This window comes from Crocodylus siamensis, chromosome 2 (genome assembly GCF_052110815.1).
Source record: "Crocodylus siamensis isolate JL-2025a chromosome 2, ASM5211081v1, whole genome shotgun sequence".
Lineage (NCBI taxonomy): Eukaryota > Metazoa > Chordata > Crocodylia > Crocodylidae > Crocodylus > Crocodylus siamensis.
The window spans coordinates 108,939,431-108,960,585 of record NC_143396.1 but is presented as its reverse complement, the minus strand read 5'-3'; the positions used below and the strand labels follow the sequence as shown (position 1 = coordinate 108,960,585).

The 21,155-nt window shown below is 42.6% G+C and overlaps 1 protein-coding gene across 4 annotated transcripts in view; it reads right to left on the bottom strand.

Annotated features, from left to right (window-relative positions):
• SCLT1 (sodium channel and clathrin linker 1) overlaps nucleotides 1-21,155 on the bottom strand; it is an 83,913-nt gene that overhangs the window by 43,650 nt on the left and 19,108 nt on the right. For all 4 annotated transcript variants that reach the window (XM_090036547.1, XM_090036550.1, XM_090036548.1 and 1 more), the window contains 3 exons: nucleotides 18,736-18,806; nucleotides 1,392-1,482; nucleotides 1,155-1,246 (listed from right to left, as the gene is read on the bottom strand). In XM_090036547.1, the coding sequence (XP_089892673.1) occupies nucleotides 1,155-1,246; nucleotides 1,392-1,482; nucleotides 18,736-18,806 (254 nt within the window). The remainder of the gene's footprint in view (nucleotides 1-1,154; nucleotides 1,247-1,391; nucleotides 1,483-18,735; nucleotides 18,807-21,155) is intronic.

The window sequence follows — 21,155 nt, the reverse complement described above, 5'->3', positions numbered from 1 at the left end:
CTCATTTGAATTGGGATAAGACTAGTTGAGGGAGAAGGGGACAAGAGGACTGGTTCTAGCTTGGAGTTATTTAGGGGGAAGTCTATGATATGGTTATTTTTTGCATTTTTTCCTCAGCTGGAGATGGGTCCAAGGCCCTTGCAGCCAGAGTTGACAGAATCAGTAAGAAGGCTGTGTTTTGGGAGCCTCTCAGGAGGACTAAGGCATACTAAATGAGAACCTAAGAAACTTGAACTGTCTTTCTCTTCTGTCTTCAAACTTCTGGTCTATTCTCTTTTGTCCTATATAATAAATCCTTTTATTGTCTCCTTATTTAGTGCATATGGTAAAAAGTGATCTCTGGGTGAAAGTTATTCCAGGCTTACCAGTTCTATGGAAAGGGGGACCTAAAATTTATTTCAGACCCAGGGAAGCCACCTAGACCAGACAAAGATTCCCCTGCTGTGAGGTCTGGTATGAGGGCAGTGGAGCTGAAGCTTATGAGGAGAAGGAGTTATATCAGGGTAAACCTTGGTCTGTTCCGTGGGACAAGATGGACAGAAAGGAGAAACTTAGGGCTCTGGGGCACCCTCCAATGAGGTTTGTGACATACATTACAACTGGTGGTACTATAACTGAACTCATGTCCTTCATTAGTATTCAAGAAACTATATCACTGACACTTATCACTAAAAGTTTCATTACAACAATGATTTTACTAGTTCCAAGACTCCCAACCTGAGGCTTAGAATCATCTCTTACTTGATTTAATATGGAGGAGGGCTGTATTAAGGTGGCCAATGCATATTTCAGACTGAGACTTAGATAGGCAGTTCCACCCAATATTAATGGAATTTGTGAATGGGATCCATGGATTAGCTTGATATGAGCTCTAATCTTACTCCACTGAACTGAAGTCATTTGCAAAACTACATGGGAGTAGGATCAAGCAAACAGTGGTCCCATAACCTTTATTCAGGTGAAAAGAAAGCAATTCAGATAATTTTGAGAGGGTTCTATGAACTGAGCAGCAAAAGTACTGTTAGTCCAGGATAAAGTAAGCATGTAAATTTTGAGAAACAGGAAATCCTAAAGATTATGAAACCTAAATTCTCAAATTTCATGTTGTTGTAATCAATTCCATCTTTCAGATCCAACAACATTAATCTCTTTACCTTGTTTCTAATTGTTTTATGCTAGATTGTAGTTGCTGCAAGCGTCTGTCTGATGCTTCCTCTCTCTCCTGAGCTGATACAACATCTTCTTCCTGCAAATCATGTGAATTAGTCAAAGATTTCTTACTTTTGCTTGAACATAAAAAATGAAATGTTATGATGTTACAAAAAGAACACTTTGAAGTGAATATAAGCGCTTTATGTTTGTACTAGAAGAATCTCCTGCAGTTAGAATACCTTTCTCTCCACTTGAGATTGAAGATCCTCAATCACTTTGGTCATTTCATCAACCTTTGCAGTTGCTGTTCTCACATCTAATTTGGTTTGCCTGTGTATAAAGACACCAATCTATGAATTAAAATTAGCTAAATATAGGGAGGAGCAGCAGGGAGGGGGGAGGCTGCTGATTTATTAGAACAGACTTATTAGAACTTTATTTGACCAGCTGTGAAATCTACTTCAACATGAAAGCTGAATAGGAACAAGTTCTGTTGCCTTGTATGCAGCAGCAACAGAGAGGGTTCCAATTTCATTAAAATTACTGTTGTACTGTCACGTGTAGTGGGAAGAAATTTCTGATGACCAAGCAGGAGTTTGAAACTGTTTAGGTATTGTTCAACACAGCTGTGTTGGGGACACCATGACCAACATTTTCCATAGTAATCTAATGATTAAGACATGTTAAAGGGGTATGTTTTTCAGAAGGATTTCATGATTATTGGTCCCTTTAAGTTAATTTAAACTGGGTACCCAAAATTACTTGCTATTTCTGAAAATTATAGCCTGTGTGCTTCAGAATGTTTGGATTTGGCTAGAGAAAGAGGGAAGGGCAAAAAAGAGCACATAAATGGGACCAGGGAAAGTGGGTCAGCAATCATACAGTTTTTCTAAATCGAAAAACTGAAAGAAAAACCTTTATTACAACTCTATAATGTAAGAGAGGAAAAAGAACCCAGATTCTTTCTTCTTCTGTGATCTACTTCACCCACCTTATATCTGGAAGCAACTAAAACTTTACAGGTACTCTAGTCTTTTTATTAAGATACTTAGGTACCCACGATCCTGCTTCTGTTTATATCCAGAACTGTCTTTGTCTTGGCCTTTGTACCTCTTGTCTCTTACCAAATAATCATCTTAATTATGGCTTAAGAAATTAGACAGAACAGAACCTATGTCCCTTGAGGGGCCTGATCTAGTAGGCATGCTCCATGCAAATCTATTACACACTGGATCAAGACTTTGGAAAATGCAGATCTGGCCATTTTCTTTAAAATACATGCATATATATATATATATATATATATCCAGCAGAAGAAGCAGTAGCATAAATACCACTGCCAGTGTCAATTTTTTACATAATAATTTAGCAGTCAGGGCACTTGGCCAGAAAGTGGGAAACCCCAATCTAGTGCTTTTTTTCAGCCTGAGACCCACATCTTCTACTACCCCTAAACCACCAGGTTATAGAATACTCTAGATAGGGACAATCTCCATCCTTCCTGCTAAAGCTGTGCCACTGTGCAGAACAGAATGTAAGGTTTCTGAGGACAGAATGAAGAGAATAAATCTATGGTTAGTAGTTAAGGTACTAAAGTACTGGTGGTCCTGGCTTCAGCTATCTTCTCCATGTCATTATTTATGGGATTTTGTTTTATATTACTGTCCTGGAGAGCAGGAAAATTGCACCAGAGAAAGTTCTCAGAGTAAGAATCTATACCACCAACTCTAAGTTTTTAAAATTCAGTGATAATGAACTCCCTAGGATTGTTTTCTCAGTGTAAAAATGGAAATTGTTATGTGGTACCTCAGGTTTCAGAATGTAGGGATTTTATTCCTTCTATCACAGAGCTAGCATTTGGCAGATCACTATGTTTCTGTCCTGCAAATTCAGATCAATAAATCAGGAGAATGCCCCTCTACATCACAGGAGCACTGTATGAATAAATTAGTCAATATGAGACCCCTGGATACTATGATGGATAGGTAAATTCCTTTGCATCAGTAAAAAATGCTAAGACATTTAAAATTTTACTTTTCAATTTTCACTAATATTTGAATTGACATATTTACTGATGTTAAGAATATAGAATTTATCATTCCAGATCTAACCGTTTGTCCATCTAGTCTTGGTATTCTCTTTAGAATGATTTGATAATGACTGCTTTTGAAGAGAAGATGTATAATATAATAAAACCACTGAACACCATTCAATCTCTCTTTTCCTACCTTTAACAAAAAATGAAGGAGGGAAGTCTGTTTAACCTCACTTTTCTACCAAGGAAAATCAAGCACTAAACTATCTGGATGGTAGAACTAGTCTCCCTACCAAAAAGCACAGAAGAAAGTTCTAGTATATTATAGCAGGAATTCAATGTTTTCAACTTCTTAAGTATCAAAATGTCATTGTTACTGCCTAAGAAAAAACAAAAAAGGAACAAATGTAACACACCGTCAGAGACCAGCTGCCAAAAGTAGTTTATGATAGTTGCATTTGTAGCTTTTGCCACTATTTAATTAATATAATTGCTATTTTAGAGTTTCAGAGTCTGCACATTGGTAGAGTTCTTTTCTGAATTCCACAAAGACAGAAGTGTTTGTCATTGCAACAGTGGCACTACTCAGATTAAAAAGGCAGAACAAGATATAGCGAAAGGATAACAAGCTTAAAAGTGTAATCAATTTCTTCTTGTCAGAGATGTCTTGCAAAACTAGTGAGTCTGTCTGTAGTAAAGATTTCTTAAAGATAATTTATTTTCCAATTATTTTGTTCCTTCCATCATCACCATTCCATTCAACCTGTTACAACAGAGTAGCTTTTTGGTCCTTTTTAAGATTCTCTACTTCCATCAATACCCTTTAATGCAGCAATGTTCGGGTAATTTATGTACTCACAATTAACACTATTAGAAAAAATAATAACTGTATTTTTGGAAACCAGAAGTGCCATCAAACAAACCAAATACACAGTGGGTACATCTACATGAGACATTTTACTCGAGATTAGAGCAAATTACTGTGCAAAAGTTGTCACCATCTACACGTACAGATGCTTACCGAGCAGTAATGTGCTTTAATCATGAATAAATTTGCTACCTGTAAATACAAGTAGCAAATTTACTCATAAGTAATTACTGTGAAGTATGACACATGTAGATGGCCAACTGGGAGCAAATTTGCTCCTGGTCAGCCAGGCAGCACAGGGCAGGAGATTGCCTGCTGCCGGGACAGGCATCCAGGCCCAGCCCTGTGCTCCCTGCCAGCCATAGGCTAGCACCGAGGGGGAGCCTAGAGCTCCCCCTGGCTGCTGCAGGGGGCCAGTGCAGGGCCAGTGTGGGCTGGAGCAGGCTGCTGTTTCTGCTTCCCTGCATGTATATACCCACCCTGGAACATCTGCATGCTCAGAATCATTGAACATTTGCATGCTCAGTATCATTGATGTTACAGACAAGATTGTATGCAAAGTGCATGCTGTAATTTAGTTTTAAATACAGTAAAAGCTACATTAACCAGCACCTTACGAGCCGTTTGTAAGGTAAAGTGAAACTGGAAGTGCCCACCGCTGTTCCACCTGGTACTGGCTAGTGGGCATGACCTAATCGGTGACCTAGAGATCAGTGGGAAGCTGGGTGACAGCAACCACAAGCTGATCACCTTCACCATCTGCCATAAAGCTGGCAAGTCAGTCAGCAACTGAAGTCCTTGACTTCAGGAAAGCCGACTTTGACAAGCTCAGGAGGCTTGTCAGTGAGGCCCAAAGGGACCACGACCCCAGGGGGAGGGGCGTTCAGGAAGAGTGGTTGCTCCTCAAGGGAGCGATCCTCAATGCACAAGCTAATTCTATCCCATCTTGGAAGAAAGGCAGCAAGAGGGCACAGCAGGCCCTCTGGCTCTCCAGGAATCCAGCCAGCACAGGTCTGTTGCGGGTAGGTCTTTCTTGACCAATCTCATTTATTTCTATGACCAGGTGACCTATCTCCTGGACAAGGGAGAAGAGATCGATGTCATATATCTTGATTTCAAAAAAGTCTTTCATCTGGTATCCCACGATCACCTCTTGGAGAAACTGGCTAATTGTGGCCTTGGGTCCACCACGATCCACCAGCTGGGGAATTGGCTCTGTGGTTGGACCCAGAGGGTAATAATTGACGGAAGTCAATCATCATGGTGCCCTGTGACCAGTGGAGTCCCCCAAGGCTCTGTCCTTGGACCCATATTGTTCAACATCTTCATTAATGATGTGGACATTGGAATCAGAAGTGGACTGGCTGAGTTAGCTGATGACACCAAACTTTGGGGCAAAGCATCTACATCAGAAGAAAGGAGGGTGATCCAGGCTGACCTGAGCAGGCTCAGCAAATGGGTGGATGAGAACCTGATGGTGTTTAACACCGAAAAATACAAGGTTCTCCACCTTGGGAGGAAAAACCTGCAGCATCCCTATAGCTCGGCAGTGCTACGCTGGTTAGCACTATGGAAGAAAGAGACTTGGGGGTCATCATTGACCACAAGATGAACATAAGCCTTCAGTGCTGCAGCTAGTAAAGCGAGCAAAATACTGGCTTGCATCCATAGATGCTTCTCAAGCAAATCCTGGGACGTCATTCTCCCCTTGTACTCAGCCTTGGTGAGGCCGCAGCTGGAGTACTGCATCCAGTTTTGGGCTCCACAATTCAAAAAGGATGTGGAGAAGCTTGAGAGAGTCCAGAGAAGAGCCATGCACATGATCAGAGGTCAGAAAAACAGACCTTATGATGACAGGCTGAGAGCCATGAGGCTCCTTAGCCTGGAAAAGCGCAGGCTCAGGGGTGATCTGATGGCCACCTATAAGTTTATCGGGGTGACCAGCAGTTTCTGGGGGAACGTTTGCTCACCAGAGTGCCCCAAGGGACGATGAGGTTGAATGGTTATAAACCATTGCAAGACCGTTTCAGGCTGGACATAAGGAAGAATTTCTTTATGGTCCGAGCCCCCAAGGTCTGGGACAGCCTGCCATCAGAGGTGGTTTAAGCACCTACACTGAACACCTTCAAGAGTAAATTGGATGCTTGTCTTGATTGGATCCTATGACCCCAGCTGACTTCCTGCCCTTCGGATGGGGAGCTGGACTTAATGATCTTCTGAGGTCCCTTCCAGCCCTAATGTCTACGAATCTATGAATAACAGAGTTTTTACTGTATATCAAAACGTTTAATTATACAACCTTGTATAGGTCATATTTTCCAATATACTACCTGTTCACTGATACTAAGGCCTTGACCAAACATGCCCAAAGGCTCTGACACAGGCACAAACTACTGAGCCTGTTATATTGGTTGGGTGGTAAGAGGAGGTATGTCATTGTCAGCAGGTGTGCCTACATATGGTCATTTAATACGGATTAGCCAATTTAAGCCACATTAGGGGCACGAGTCTACACATGCGTGCCCTTAAAGTGGCTTAGAAATGATGATTTTAGGCTACTTGAGCCTAAATTTGATACTCGTCCAAGCCAAATATCAAATTTGTTAATGCAGATTAATGTATGTATAAATGCGTTACTCCACATTAGTTTAATGCAAATTTAGTCCTGGGTCTGCCCAGCCACTAGGGGGCCTGCCAGAGCCCAGCCTCAGGACTCCTGGCTGGCCTCTCCTCCACCATGCCTGGGTTGCTCTCTATATAGTTTGCCACTTGTAAGCGGGAGGGCTTTTTTGTTGGTGGGTGGGATGGAGGGACACTGTTTTGGGGGGGGGAAGGAATGGGGATGGGTATTGTGAGGGTAATAAAGTATTTTTGTTTCAAGCATATGCATGTCCTGACAGTGGTGCTGGAGGTGGGCAGGGGGTAGGGGGTGTGTGGGTGGTGGGCTGCAGCAGGGAGTGCAGGAGTTGGGGGTTAGCCAGGGCCTTCTGCAGCTAGTGCCCTGGCTCCTCCTGGTGGATACGCAGCTCTCTTGGGGCTTGGGTGGGGTGGGGGTGCCTGCTGCAGGCAGCTTGGACAGCACCATAGCCAGCAGGAGCATGGGGTGCTGGTCGTTACAGTCAGGGGCCAGGCTGGAGCAGTAGGGTGCTGCTGACATTGCTGGCAGAAGCAGAGGCAGCTCTGGTGCAGGGAGGCAGGGTGGGAAGGAGGGAGCTACCGTGTGCTGCCTCTGTGCTTGGTATGTGGCTCCTGGGCAGGGAAGGAGCAGGCCAGGGAACAGAAGGCAGAGTGTGTTTCCAAGATGGCTGCCAAATGCTGGCAGCTGGCTCTGGCTTTGACATGGCTGTCAAGAGGCTGGAGTTCCCCCAAGTGGCCGCAGAGGTTCACAGCAGGGCTGAAGCAATCTGAGACTGAAGTTAGTTCCAAGTCCCACCATGTTTAGACACCTGCCAAACCCGCTTAATTCGCATTAGTTTAATGCGAATTAAATTTAAGCCATCTTAAATTCACATGTACATGCACCCAGTAGGTATCACTCAGTCTAGGAAGCCCCACTTAAAGATAATCTGAGAAAATAAGGGGGACTGCTTAGGAATCAAATCCTTCTCAGAGTTTTAAATCTTGACTAAATTTACTTTGGTGTATGCTACTCCAGAGTAAGGGTTTTGGGCAGGCATTTACACATGTGGGGATAAGGAAGCAGATTTGCTGCTCTTTGCTCCAAGTTTCCTGCAGCCCTGCAATGGGCCCCTGCCACCACTGAGGGAGCTCCAGGCTCCCTGGGTGCTAGCCCAGGGGCTGGCAGGGAACACCGGGCCACGAGACAGCTGTCCCCTGGCCCCAGGGGCCACCTGCTCCTGGGGTGGGGACAAAGTTGGGGCAGATTGGGGCAAGGGGCTGGGAACTACCCCATCCCTACAGCTCTTTCCAAGCCCTGTGCTAAATCCCCAATCACCAAATTGGGGCATAGGGTGGAAACTGTCTCTGACCAGGATAGTTCCCAGCCCCTGCCCTGCACCCTGGGTAGAGGTTGGACAGTTTTTTCCCTGCTCAGAAACATGAACGCAGAGCGGGAGGGAAAAAGGCTCGGGGACTTGTTCCCTGCCCAGCTCTGAGTGTGGAGCCAAGCAGAGAACAAGCTCCCCAGCCTGTTCCCTCCAGAGCTGGGCGAGGAGCAGGTTCCTCTGCCCCTGCCAGCAGGGAGCTCCCAGCACGATCTTCAGCGCCAGCTCCACAACTGTGGGGCCAGTGCTAGGAGATCCTCATCTCCCAGCCAGAGCTCTGCAGTCATGGGGCTTGGGCTGGGAGGCCCTTATTACCCAGCTGGAGCTCTGCAGTTGTGGCCAGTGCTGGGAGATAAGGGTATCCCCACCCAAGCCCCGTGACTCTGGAGAGCTGGCTGGGAGAAAAGGATCTCCCAGTCTGAGCCCTTTGTAGACATATGATTACCTCACAGTAAATTATGCTAATGCAAAATTAAGGGTCTCATGTAGATGCACCCACTGTCTGCCTATACATATCTCCGTGAGACCCACAAGGAACTGGCTTGAATTGGTTTTCAGAGTTTCCACAACTAAAGGAACTCTCCAGCATTTTGCCTAGATAATAAAAGTTAGGCCATTAACACTAGACTTTGGATCAGGTGCCACTGTATTCCATTAGCCCTAAAGAAAACATCAGTAGAACCTTGGTAAGAAATTCCTGTTTTATATTTCCTTGCCCTCCGCCACCCCCATTATACTGTTGAATTAGTAACACTGTGTTAATAAACACCATTTGGGTTGGCTGAATAGTCTCCCATTAATTAAATAAATGGGCAAAAGGAAAATTTGATCAAGTGATCAACTGGTTATCTAACCAGTCAGCAACTGATTCCACCGTTTCAACAACAATAACAGAATGGAAAAGCCTTTCTTTAATCCTTACACATCGTTATGTTGTGGTTGCATTGTGCTTATTATAATATAACTCTCCCAGTAATTGTTTATACCTAAAACTTTTCTTAAGCAGTATTAAAAAATTCAATTTCTTCTTAAATCAAGCTTTCCCTCAGATCTGGAGGGCCTACAATCTCTTACATATCAAACCCACCTCCAGTTTAAGTCTCTAACTGCTTCAGGCCACCTTATTTTCCAGTCATCTCCAGAAACACATACCGAGGATATATCATGACAACCATAACGGTATCACGTTTACACCATCCTATGGTTACAGATTCTAGCGGTCAATCTTCCCAGTTTTACATGAATTTTAAGACCCCTAAAACCACAGGTTTTATTTGCACACATACAAGGAGTAACATTACAGTTTTATCACAGAAACTGGCAACTGGAATACTCTGCATAAAATCTTGTAAAGGACTGTAAAAATATATCTAATTCCATATATTCCTTATTTTATATAAAAATGCATGTGATGTGGTAACATCAAATCAAATCAGCAGCTTTCTCACTCAGTGGGTGTGTCTATACGAGCCGCTTTACTGTGCATTAGCCTAATAACACTGTGCTAATAGCCTACTGCACAGTGTTATTAGGCTAATGCGCAGCAAGTGTCACTAAGCCATGCGCTGGCACAGAGGCTCTAGATACTGTGCATTTAGCTAGTTCTTTATTAAGGAAGTACTAAACTAAATGTACAGTATCTAACGCATGTTAACGAACGTGTAAACACGCCCAGTAAGGAGGCTGTAAGCATGAAAATGTACATATATAGTGATACAGCTCTAGTTGAACAAGGAAGCAGGCCAGTGAACTGATGAAAAAAATGAGTAAAACATGGTGGCACTAAGCGTGAGAGAAATGGCAAATATAAATGCTAAGCAGAAAAGAAGAAAATATCCAGCAGGGATATTTCATAAAAATGGGAATGTGATATACAATATATAATGATCCTGTACATTTCCAGAAAAAGCAAGCTGTGACAAACATCCTGAGCATGCTTTATATAAATGAAAGCTGCATGCAGTTGAATTGATAGTAGAAAAAACAAATAAACAAAACAGAACACACCCCTATTTCCCCTCCAAATAAAAGAAAGCTCCAAAGGGGATGAACTATTTTCTGTAAAGAAAGAGGAGAAAAAATGCATTGAGGAACACAAGTTCATGACTTACATTGGCTTTTTGGCCAATTACATTCCATTTTATGTCTTGAATAGGCTAGTTAGGAAAAAGCACTTTGAAAAACAGTGTTGTTAGACTTCAGATCAACTGAAAGGTGTTCTCTCTTTGTGAAAGTTTATTTTAAAGTTGTGTAAATTACCTGAAAACTTTTGAAAGTTTATCTGGAGTTTAATCTAGATGCTAAAGGCAGATATCTCCTATTTACTGGAGTGGTGACATACTAGATGCAGACAGACGTGACAATTTTTGGCTGATCTGGCCACATAAAGCAGTTTATAGCTGCGACCAAATACAAATGCATGGCTTCAAACAGCTTAAAAAATGGCCAACTGGATGAAAAGCTGACCCCTCATTGCATGAGGTATCAGATAAAGATGTTAAAAAATATAGCGTCTTTTGTAACTTACGTCTGCAGAGCTCCCAGCCTGTCACTGTTTTCAGAATGGGACGGGAGTAAAGGGAGCAGAGGGAATTCAGGTTAGGGAGGGGAGGTTCCAATTCTTGGAAGCTGGGGTGCCCCAAGAATGAGTTCTTCCTGCTGCCTTTCCCCCCACCCATTCAGAAAACAGCCAGCACTGGCAGAGAGCCCTGGTCATTGCTATGGGAACCTGGCTGCAGACTCCCAGCACAGCTAGATTCCTTTCTGCCCTGGAACCAACAGCCAACTTCTGTTTGGTCTGGGGTAACGCTGCAAGTCAGAACACTGCAAAAATCATTCCGAGTTACAGATGGGAGCTGCATTCTGTCTGTACCCATTGTTCATTTGTAGAGTCTTTACAAAGGAGGAGAGGGTAAAACTCCGTAATAAATTGTGTTTTATGGTCTTTTAAAATAGTGATATAAGCACTGGTCAAAATAGTTTAAAAATATATGGAGTTTCCCTTGACAAAATTGCTCCTGAGCAACAAAGTTGAATATAAGATAAAAACATGGGGGAAAAAATCTTAAAGCATTGTTTCTAAATACACAGAACATGTGGCCATCTAACCTGGTGATACATGGAGAAAAAACATTTGTAAAAAAGAATGACCCTTTACTGCACTAAAACAAACCTGCGCTAAAACACATATTTGCCTCAAGAATAATGTCAACTTTCACCATGTGCATACAGAGAAATTAGGACACATAAATGTATAAATAATATGACTGATTTTGCTCATCTAGCAATCATAAGTGAAAACATGTTGGCCAAAAAAGCCCTTTACTGAAAGCAAAAAGAAAACAAAGCTTAATATATTGTGCTATACCCTATTGCAGCAGTCACCAACCAGTAGATCTCGATCCACCAGTAGACCTTGGAGCCTGCTACGGTAGAGCCTTTTGGAGTTGATTTGAGGCTGGGGTGGGGGGCTGAGTGCTGAGAAGTCAGTCAATGGGGAAGAGAAGGGGCGAGGGCTAGATTGAGGCACTCGCAGTGAGGGACAGTGCCACAGAGGAAGGAGCAGGGGTAAGTTGGGACTTACCTGCTGCAGAGGTGCACCCCCAAATAATTGTTTTTCCCTCTGCCTCAATCTGCTCCCCCCTTTCCCACCCTACAGACTTACCTGCTGGGCAGGGGGGCAGGATAGCGCACAGTAGATCTTGGGTTGTTTTTAAATGCCAAAGGTGATCTCCTACTTAAAAAGGCTGGAGACCACTGCCCTACTGTTAGCCCACAGGTAAGTTTTTCAAGGTATGCCAAACATTTGATACCAATCAAGCAAAACAGCATGATCTTCCATTAACGCATGCTCTTGAGGCAATTCCTTCAGACTCATAGGACTGGAAGTGACCTTGAGGATCATCTAATTCATTCTTTGTGCAAATCTAGGATGTGCTATTCCTAAACCATTCCAGACAAATCATTATACAGCCTCTTCTCAAAAACCTCAAGCAAAGGAAAGCCTGAAAGTTTCCTGGGAAGTGCTCCATTGGCGTACTGTTCTGACAGTAAGGAAGTTATTTGAAAATCTGATCTAATAAATAAGTGCTTTGCTGCTATTTAAGCCCATTGCTTCATATTCTTCCATATGCAATCAGAAATTCCTCCTTATTCTTTCTTTCTCCTTTGTCTTTTAAATACTTGAAAACATGTCACCTTTTAATCTTCTTTTCTCTAACCCAAGTATACCCAGTTCTCTCAAGCTTTCCCCAAATGGCTTGCATTCCAATTCTTTTACAATCTTTGTTGCTTGCTTCAGGATACTCTGGACTTTGTCTAATTCTGTCTTAAACTGTCAAACCTAGAACAACACACAATGCCCAGGTGAGGCCTAATCAGCACTGAGTAGATGGCCACTGTCACCTTCCATATCTTAAATATGCTACTCCTGTTAATGCACCCCAGGGTGACTGCATCACACTGCTGACTCATGAACAGGGATCCAAATTTCCCATTTTCTGCAGAAAAATGGTAAAAAAAAATGCAGATTTTCCCTTTTAACTGAGAAAAACATGGATTTTTCATTTTAACATTGATATACTCAGATATTCCACTTCTGCAAAGACCTCTCTGCAGGCTGGCAGAGTTGCAGCCTGAAAGGGGCAGGGAGAAGCGGGGGAAGGGTGGTCAGGAAGGGGGCCCCATGTGCACTTGTGTGCTCATGCATGCACATGGCTACCAAGCAGCTTGGACAGCAGCTCCTACAAGTAAGTCTGGTGGTGGGTAAGGGGGAATGAGGTCCCTGTAGAGAGGGAGGAAGGAAGGGAGGGAGTTGGGCAGACCTGGGGCTGGGGATGCTGCCCAGCTGGGATGGTGTGTGGGGTTTGGGGCCCAGGGCTGGAATGCATGGCCGCAAAAAACAAATAGTGGTTTATACTTGTCATCACTTTTCCCTGATTCTGAACCAAAACATTGTATAAAGTTTTTGTTGTCATCCCTGATTCACTATCTGTCGTCTCGTAAGGCATCTTTGTAAAAATAAAACAGTCTCTATCAGACCGCAGTACTATTAGGCACTGATCAATTTCTCGAAGTAACAACAGCCATTGGTAGAAAGTGATTTCTAAGTTGTACCAAAGTTCAACAATATATAAATGTTTTATTTGGGAATGGCATTGAATTAGGTTTTTTGCCAATTCACTGTCTTCAAACATGACCAAGGGAGTAAGTAGCTCAGCAAGATGGAGAGAGCAGCCCTGCCCTCATTTGGGTAGAAATATCCCAATGCTGTTTCGTGAACAGGGATCTTGGTTTAATCTGTTTAAAAATCACAAGTTCTCCAATTTAAACTGCCCCCTGTGAATTCTCTGATTAAAAAACCCCAAATCCACAATTAAAATGAAACTCCACTACCTATATATATATAGGTATCAGCTGAACACAACGTTTTATTTTACTGGAGGGGGCCCCCAGCTGCCAGGGCTATGGGACCCAATGGCTCATGTGGCTAGAGGGGATCATGGAGCCTAGTTTCACCCTCTTTTCTTGTGGCTGGCACAGCAGAAATGGAGCCAAGTAGAGCCCATGCAGGGGGGACGGAGGCTGCCTACTGCAGGGCTCAGGAGTCCCTGCCCTGATGCCTTACCTACAGGGGCCTCCGCAGCACAGCGGGCAGGACTCTGCGTAGGAAGGCAGAGTGGGGTGAGGAAGCTCAGTGCCACCACCACTGCCTGGAGCCTTATGCCAGCCACACTGCTAAAGTAAGGTGCCCCCTGCCTGCCTGGTAGTGGGGGTGGCAGTGGTGGCATGTTCTGCTCCCCCACTACTGTCAGGCAGATAGGGCTGCCTCACCATGATGGCATAGCTGGTGCTGGGCTCTCAGCGGCAGTGACACCCAGACTCCCAGCCCCATTCCACCCTCCTGCGGTGGGTCCCACTCACTGCACTATGGAGGCCCCTGGTTGGGAGGGCAGTAGGCTGAGGAGCCCTGAGACCTGCAGTAGACTGCCCATATATTCCCCTGCCCTACACACAAAACTGTGGGGGGTGGGGCACATGCCCCCCATGCTCTCCTATATATATTTTTAGTTTGATTATGCCTACTTTATAGTATACGATGCAGGATGAATCTTTGAAGGACAAACTGTCATGCCATTAACCACCATTTCTTATTGCTATTCATAAAGCAGCATCTAATCAGAAACAGCATATATATACTAGTTTAGTACAGCTGCTTTGCACAGCTTTTACAGACAACCTCATGGGATTTAAAGGCATGTGTGCTACTTTCTAAATGAGGCAGCATTTTAGAATAAGAAAATGTACCATATTTTCTTGTGTACAAACAGGCCTTTCCCCGAAAAACCAGCTGCTGGAAATCAGAGTGTGTATTATGTGCAAGGAATATGGTAAGAGCAGTTTCTGCTACTTATCAGGTGAAAACAAAAGTAAAATCCACATTAATTCTCAGGGAGTAGAGCATTGAGCAGACTTGGCTTTCTAACTGCTGCTACTCAGTTACTGACTATAAGGTAAGATATTTTTCTCTTCATTTTGATGTGTATTATATTCTGGGGCTTGATGTATGTGAGGCAGTATGGTGCTTCCCTCCTAATATGTACATTGCCTACATGTATACAATACAGAATTGTGCCACATCCCTGTAAGGCAAGGAAACTGAAGGTAAATTATGAACTTGATCATTTATAGATTATATCATACTCTCAAAATGACTGCCTGGCCTGCAAATTAGTCTACTGCTGAGCAATTTCAGGATGGTTCCTCTGGGTATAAGAAAACTTTTTACCCCCTATGTATTTAAAAAAGGACTTCTTGTTGTCCTTGATTTGGGTCACTAGTCCCAGTTCCATCTCCGCCGTGGCCTTCCCGACCGCCCCCAGTACTCTTTCCTGCCATGGCAGGGGGTCAGACTTGATGATCTGCTCAGGTCCCTTCCAACCCTACAAACTATGCAACTATGAAAATACATGCTTCTATTCTTGCCCAAACACAACAAAAAACAATGAGTCTATCAACAGTGCCTGGTACTGTGATGGAGCACCTGGGGGCTCTGTCACTTTAAGAGAGCAAGAGCCCAGGCAGAGCCCTACTCAGGAGGCAGTGCAGAGCTGCATCTAGGTTGCCATAGAGACTGGCTGATTAAATTAATTAGGAGGCACCTGCAGGCAGCCCAGGAGACTCACCTGACTGAAAGAGGGGGCAGGGCCCTGGGAGGAATAAAAGGCAGCCCCAGGGGCGGGCCAGCTAGTCTGGCCCTGGGAATGAAGCAAGAAGGAGCTCTGCAAAGGTGACTGTGAGTACATTAGGCCCTGAGTCAGCTAGAGAAATGAATGCTAGCAACAGATCCAGAGCAAGGACTGGGCTAGTAGTTTTGTTAGAGCCAGAAGGACTTCTATTTGTGTTTTGATTCCAGTTTTACCTGGTGCTTTGGGGGGGCCTATAGGGTGGGTTACGAAGTCTCATAGCACCTGCAGTTGTAAAGAGCCAGAGAAAGGCAGGACTGAGAATTTGGGAGCCAGGGGGCCCAATGCCCAGGTAAGGCAGAAGCAAGGTTTGGTGCCCAAACAGAGAGAGTGTTGGGAGGCTCAACAGCCGAAGAAGGGTGATCTGATAGTCGAAGAGGGTAAGCTGAGGACCTGGGAACCCTGAAGCTTGGTACAGTCTCTAGACTACAGCTAGAGGGGCTCAAAGCAAAAAAAGCATAGGCTGTGACTTGAACAATGACAGGCTCGCTCTAGGTTCCCCAGGCAGCCTCCCTCCTTTCCAAACAATAACATCAAAGGTGTGGTAGGCAAGTAACAGGTGACAGCCCCCTAGGGTTGGAGGGGCAGGAATTATGTGCCCACCAGGGGGTGTCACAGCTGCTCCTGGGATCTGAACAACCTGTTGTCATGTACCTATGAATCCGACAGCTTTGTCAGATGACTTTTAGCCGAAACTTGTGTGAAATCACTTAAAAAAAAAAATGTGGATGTGATTTGTACAGCAAACCAGAAACAGTCTTTATCCATGTTGGATGCAAAATATGTTACACTCTTGTCAAATGTTGACATTAAGAAAAATGACTATAACACATAGTATTTCACACTACATCTCTAAACTAGTGCTGTTGTGTTGCCTCAAATTAACATGAGTGTATTTTCACCAGCTCTTGATGCTTTGAACTGGAGAGTATATTTACAAATATTTTATCTGCAACATTAATGAGGGACCTCTTAGAAAACAATTTTGACTTCTAAGGTTTTTTTTCCATCAAACAGCTTAATGAATAGCACTTGTCATTTTGTGTCAATATAGTTATACATACCTACTTTATTAATAATCCTTTTCACTAAAGTCCTAGGGAGAGAGAACCTTCTAAATACAAATCCCAGACTTCCTAAAGAATGATTTCTATGTAATGTTTAACAGAGCCCTCTACATCTGCAACCACAGAGTTGAGTCCTTTACAGTGAAAATGTGTAGACGGTGACCAAACATTTTCAAGAACTGCATGCTGAATGTTAGTAAGTATTTGAGGAAGAGCTTCAGATTTCCACAAGAGAATTTTTCAGCCCAAGTCCAGGACCACTTTTCCAAGGACTTCCACAGTATATTGGCTTACAGCTAGATGTATACACTAGACATCTGTAACATCTACTTTTAAGTCTGAAACTTAAATTTATGCAGTAGTGGTTGTTTATTTGCAACTTTTGCTAATAACAATTCAGTAGAATTAACAATAAAACTATATTGTATAATAATAAAGTTGCATGATTTGTGGTTACTGGTAAAAGTGTATAATAATTTTATGTATTTTACAAATTTTAAGGAGCATTACAGTCATTTTATAATGTATAAAGATGCATATGAATAAACAAAACGAAGCAATGTAAAGTAGTAGAATAAAAAAAATAAAGACATGGAATTCAATTTGACTTTGGCCCTTATTTGTTGTACAAGTAACACCAATACCAATGTAGTGTAGGACAGGCTGCAAGTTGTTAGAAAGGAGTCATAGTTATGTTGTCTTCATTAGCCTAGTACTTAATTTTCCACTAACGGAGAGATCAACTTCCTTCTTACTCTCTGCCCCCCCCCCCCCAAGAACAAAGGGGACCACAAATGTAGCTAGGTCATCCATCTCATTCCTCCTGCAAGAGCACATCCTATCTGAATATGGGGTCCATCACTACCGCCTCATGACAACTGAAGATTTCATTAGAGCGAACAGCAGCCTTATAATGGCCTCTCATTGTTTGTGGCTCTCTACTTCAGATACATAAATAGGTTTCTTGGCCAAAGGGGTGCTTTATTAATTTAAAAAAGGGAAATTTTTAGAGAATCCCATTGCCTGCATAGTTGTCTGTTTGCTGGCATCTTTAATTCTTAAATTTTATCTCTTGCCTTAACTATGGGGGAATATTGGTCTAGTAGCTGTCAGCACACTTCCCAGTCTTTCTCTGCAGTGTATAAATGGCATTTAACTATACAAATAAGGGTTTATTCAAAGGAAAAGAGGCTTCTAAAATAAACTCTTTAGGGTGTCTGACGGGGTACAAACTATAACTTTTTTTTTTTTTTTTAAACCAATAAAATTCTTAAATAAACTAAAGCACTCTCATTGTGAAGCCCTGTTTTGGACTACATAAATGCTTCTCCCCCCCACACCACTGTAGAGTCTGGTAGAGATATACACCTTAAAAGTAATTAAATTTCATTCTATTTCAAAATGAACTACAGGGTCAGTATCCCATAGTTCCATACAATAAAATGGGCTTTACCTTAGAGCTATAGCTCTTTAGTGCTGCCCTCCTACCAGTCTTATTGTAAAAAGATAACTCACCTCTTTCTCCCCAGAGACTTGTTTTGTTTTAATGCTTATATTTTTCAATGTGCTTATTGTAGCTCAGATTTTTATTTAAATACCTCAGAATTTATTTTAATGAGGACACTGCTGCTTATTTTTTGCAAAAACCATGCTCTTTTCTTCCTTCCATTCCCAAAAACCAATGCTTTGGATTTAGTAGTACTGATTTTTTTTCAAGATACTTGAAGTTTGAGCTTAATTTAAGCATTTTTGATGTTACACTTAAGGAACGTAATACTTCTTTACTCTTCAAACTCAGTATAATTTGTCAGTGTGTGATATACAAGAAATGTACAAGAATTCTATTTACTACATAAAAAATTGTTTTAGGTGTTTTAAACGCTTATACTTCTTGACTTTAATGAATTGCAGGTCAGGAGGACATGCATGCAGTTGAGTTTTTGTCCACATATTTATACTAATAATAAGTCTCTTTGGACTCAGTCCTGTTTAAAGTGTTGAATAGTCTCCCAGATCAAGTGCGTGGGGAGAGCTGAGTACTCATCACTGGAAGAGGAAAGGACTTCAGATGTACAAATGCATTTATCCCATCATTTTTTCTAGAATCTAAAATTTTCTGTTATGAATAACTTGTTATATAGAAAATAATATCTAGTTAATATATTTATTGAGGACTAAACGATTTGTTAGTTGAAAACTAGGGTCTGTCCTAGTCTATCTGTATCCAAACGGTCTCTAATGACTTCTAGAGAGAGAGAATTGAGTTCTGCAGTATAAACAAGGTTAACAAAGGTCAGCAATGCATCAAGCAGGAATACTGATACCCAAATGCTTGGATAGATTTAGAAATATCTCTGGTTTATACCTCAGTTGTTTGCGTAGGTGTTCTAGTTCCACATTCTGTTCTGTTACTGTTTTCAGGAATTGCTGGTTAGCCTGCAAAATGGGGAAAGATCTGTAATTCATTCTTCCTGCTGAAGACCACTTGTATGCTCTAAGTAACAAGTACTACTTTTGGACACTAGGTTAAAAGAGAGTTCCTTATGCACACTACTAACAACTGCATACAAATTCATTACCATGTGCTAGCAAATTGCCCATCAAGAATGACGGGAGGCCACTACCCGCTGCCCCTTGCCACTTTGAGCCAGGTCCGGGTCCCCCCTGCCCTACTGCTTCAGGTTGGGGCCGGGGCCATGGCTGGTGCCCCACCCTGCCACTTGGGGCTGGAGCTGGGCCCCCTGCTCCATATCAGTTGCCACTGTCACCTCATGCTGCAGAGGGTGAGGCCAGCTCCAGTGGCCTCCCCCACACTCAGTTGCCACTGTCATGGCAGCTTGGCTGCCAGTTCCTGTTTGAACACTTGCACTGCATTTGATTGTTTTGGACAACCAATCAGAGTGTGAATAAAGCATTATGGACAGACAGACTAAGACTTTTATTATAATAGAATGTATTTATACTTTTATTCTATTGGGGTTTACTTTTTATTGCACAAGTTCTTTCTCACGCATCCTATTTGGTTAGGCAACATACTAAAAATGGAATTCATTAAAGCAGTATTTTTTCATACCTCTCAATTCTTTTTTTGATATGTTTTCTTAAGTTATACTTGGTTTTCTAGCCAAATTAAGCTATGTGTTGCAAAGGCTGGGGGTTATTCAGCGAACCATAATTTGTACTGGTTAACTTCTGGAGTATTACAAAACATTCAACTCTCACATGACTCCTGTTTAAAACCATTTAAGACTATTTAACAAGAATTGTCAAGCTTATTTGCATAGAAAGCCAGATTCTGCTTTTAATTTATAATCTGTGAGTGAAATGATGAATATTAGCATTACAGAATACCCTGAATCTGCCACCTAACTTCTGCTGCTGTCAAAAGGAAATGAATGCAAGGCTAGGGACAGAAGTTACACACAAATTAGTTTTAAGTGATCAGAAACTGGTCTAATCGTGGAACAGAACTGATATTCAGTGCATATAAACCAGTTTCAAAATCACCGTAACTAGTTTAAGGTAAACCTAGTTGAATGCATCAGATGCAACTGATTTTGGGTCAGACTGGTTTATGAAACTTCTGTCCCAGACCCCTTCCTGGTTCAAGTTAAATCACAGTCTTCCAGCATGCTCTGCAGCCCTGGACTGGGCTGTACTGTCTACTTCAGAGCAGGCCTGACCCCACCCCTCTGCTCCCTAGCTGGAGCAGTGAGGGATGGCTGACAAGGATGGGACACAAACATAGTTGGGGATGCAGACTAGTCTATGGGGGAAGGGAACTATCTTCCCTTTTCTCTCTCTTCTTCCCTGCCCCCCCTCCCCGGCAAACCGCAGCTTGGGTGGGTCTGGGGCCAGGAAGGGGGGTTAAAGATCCTTTCCCGAACTCAAACTTATTGCTGGCTGCAACTGTGGACTATAAATCCCGGAGGCACCTGGAAGCAGGAGAAGGAAGTGATGAGCAACCCTCCAGAGTCCTGCTGCTGTAATTCTTGACTGCATATCCTTGTCCTGCTGCCCCTTGGGTCTCTGGGAAGTGAACACACAGTCAGAGCCATGCTTTGGCACCCCCTGGCTTCTGGCCTGAGCCACTACAGGCATGTGGCTGCATTTCCTGAATCCAAGGTAAATGTCTGTTTGCTTCTGTCTTCAACTTTTAATCTGTACAGTTTAAACTAACCTGCAAAGACTGAAATAATTCAGCCTTGGGCTTTTTGATTGTTTGTACCTAGCCCACAGGTACATTATGGCCTTTATAGGGTTAGGTCTTGAAAGATCAGTTCTGCAAACTACCACGCAGATAGACACCTTTGCCTATGCAGCAGCCCAATAAACTCAGTAAGATATCACACTAACAAAATATTTGTCAATACTGAGATCAAATCTGGAATCACCATTAATTTTGTTCAGTATTTTTGAGAATTTTATTGTTACCCCCGTAGGAAAATATACTGATATTTACCACAACTACTATTTTTCGCCCTTATTTCACTTCCTTCCCCCATCTTTCTATCATTCTGTTCTTTGTTGGCTTTTCTTAGTCATGCATTTTTTTCCCCTCAATTTTAAGTTCTTATTGTGTACACCTTTTGATAAGAAATGTTGGCAATTGAAGAAAAAATGCCATTGATAACCATCAGGTTGAATCAGACTATCAATATTCAAACAGCTTATTAGTGATTGTCCAATCCAAGATACTTGGAAGTGGGGTGTGACTTTCAGGAAGTGCTGAGTACTAACCCACTGAATATCAAGCGCTCCTAAAAATACATTGCAATAAAATAC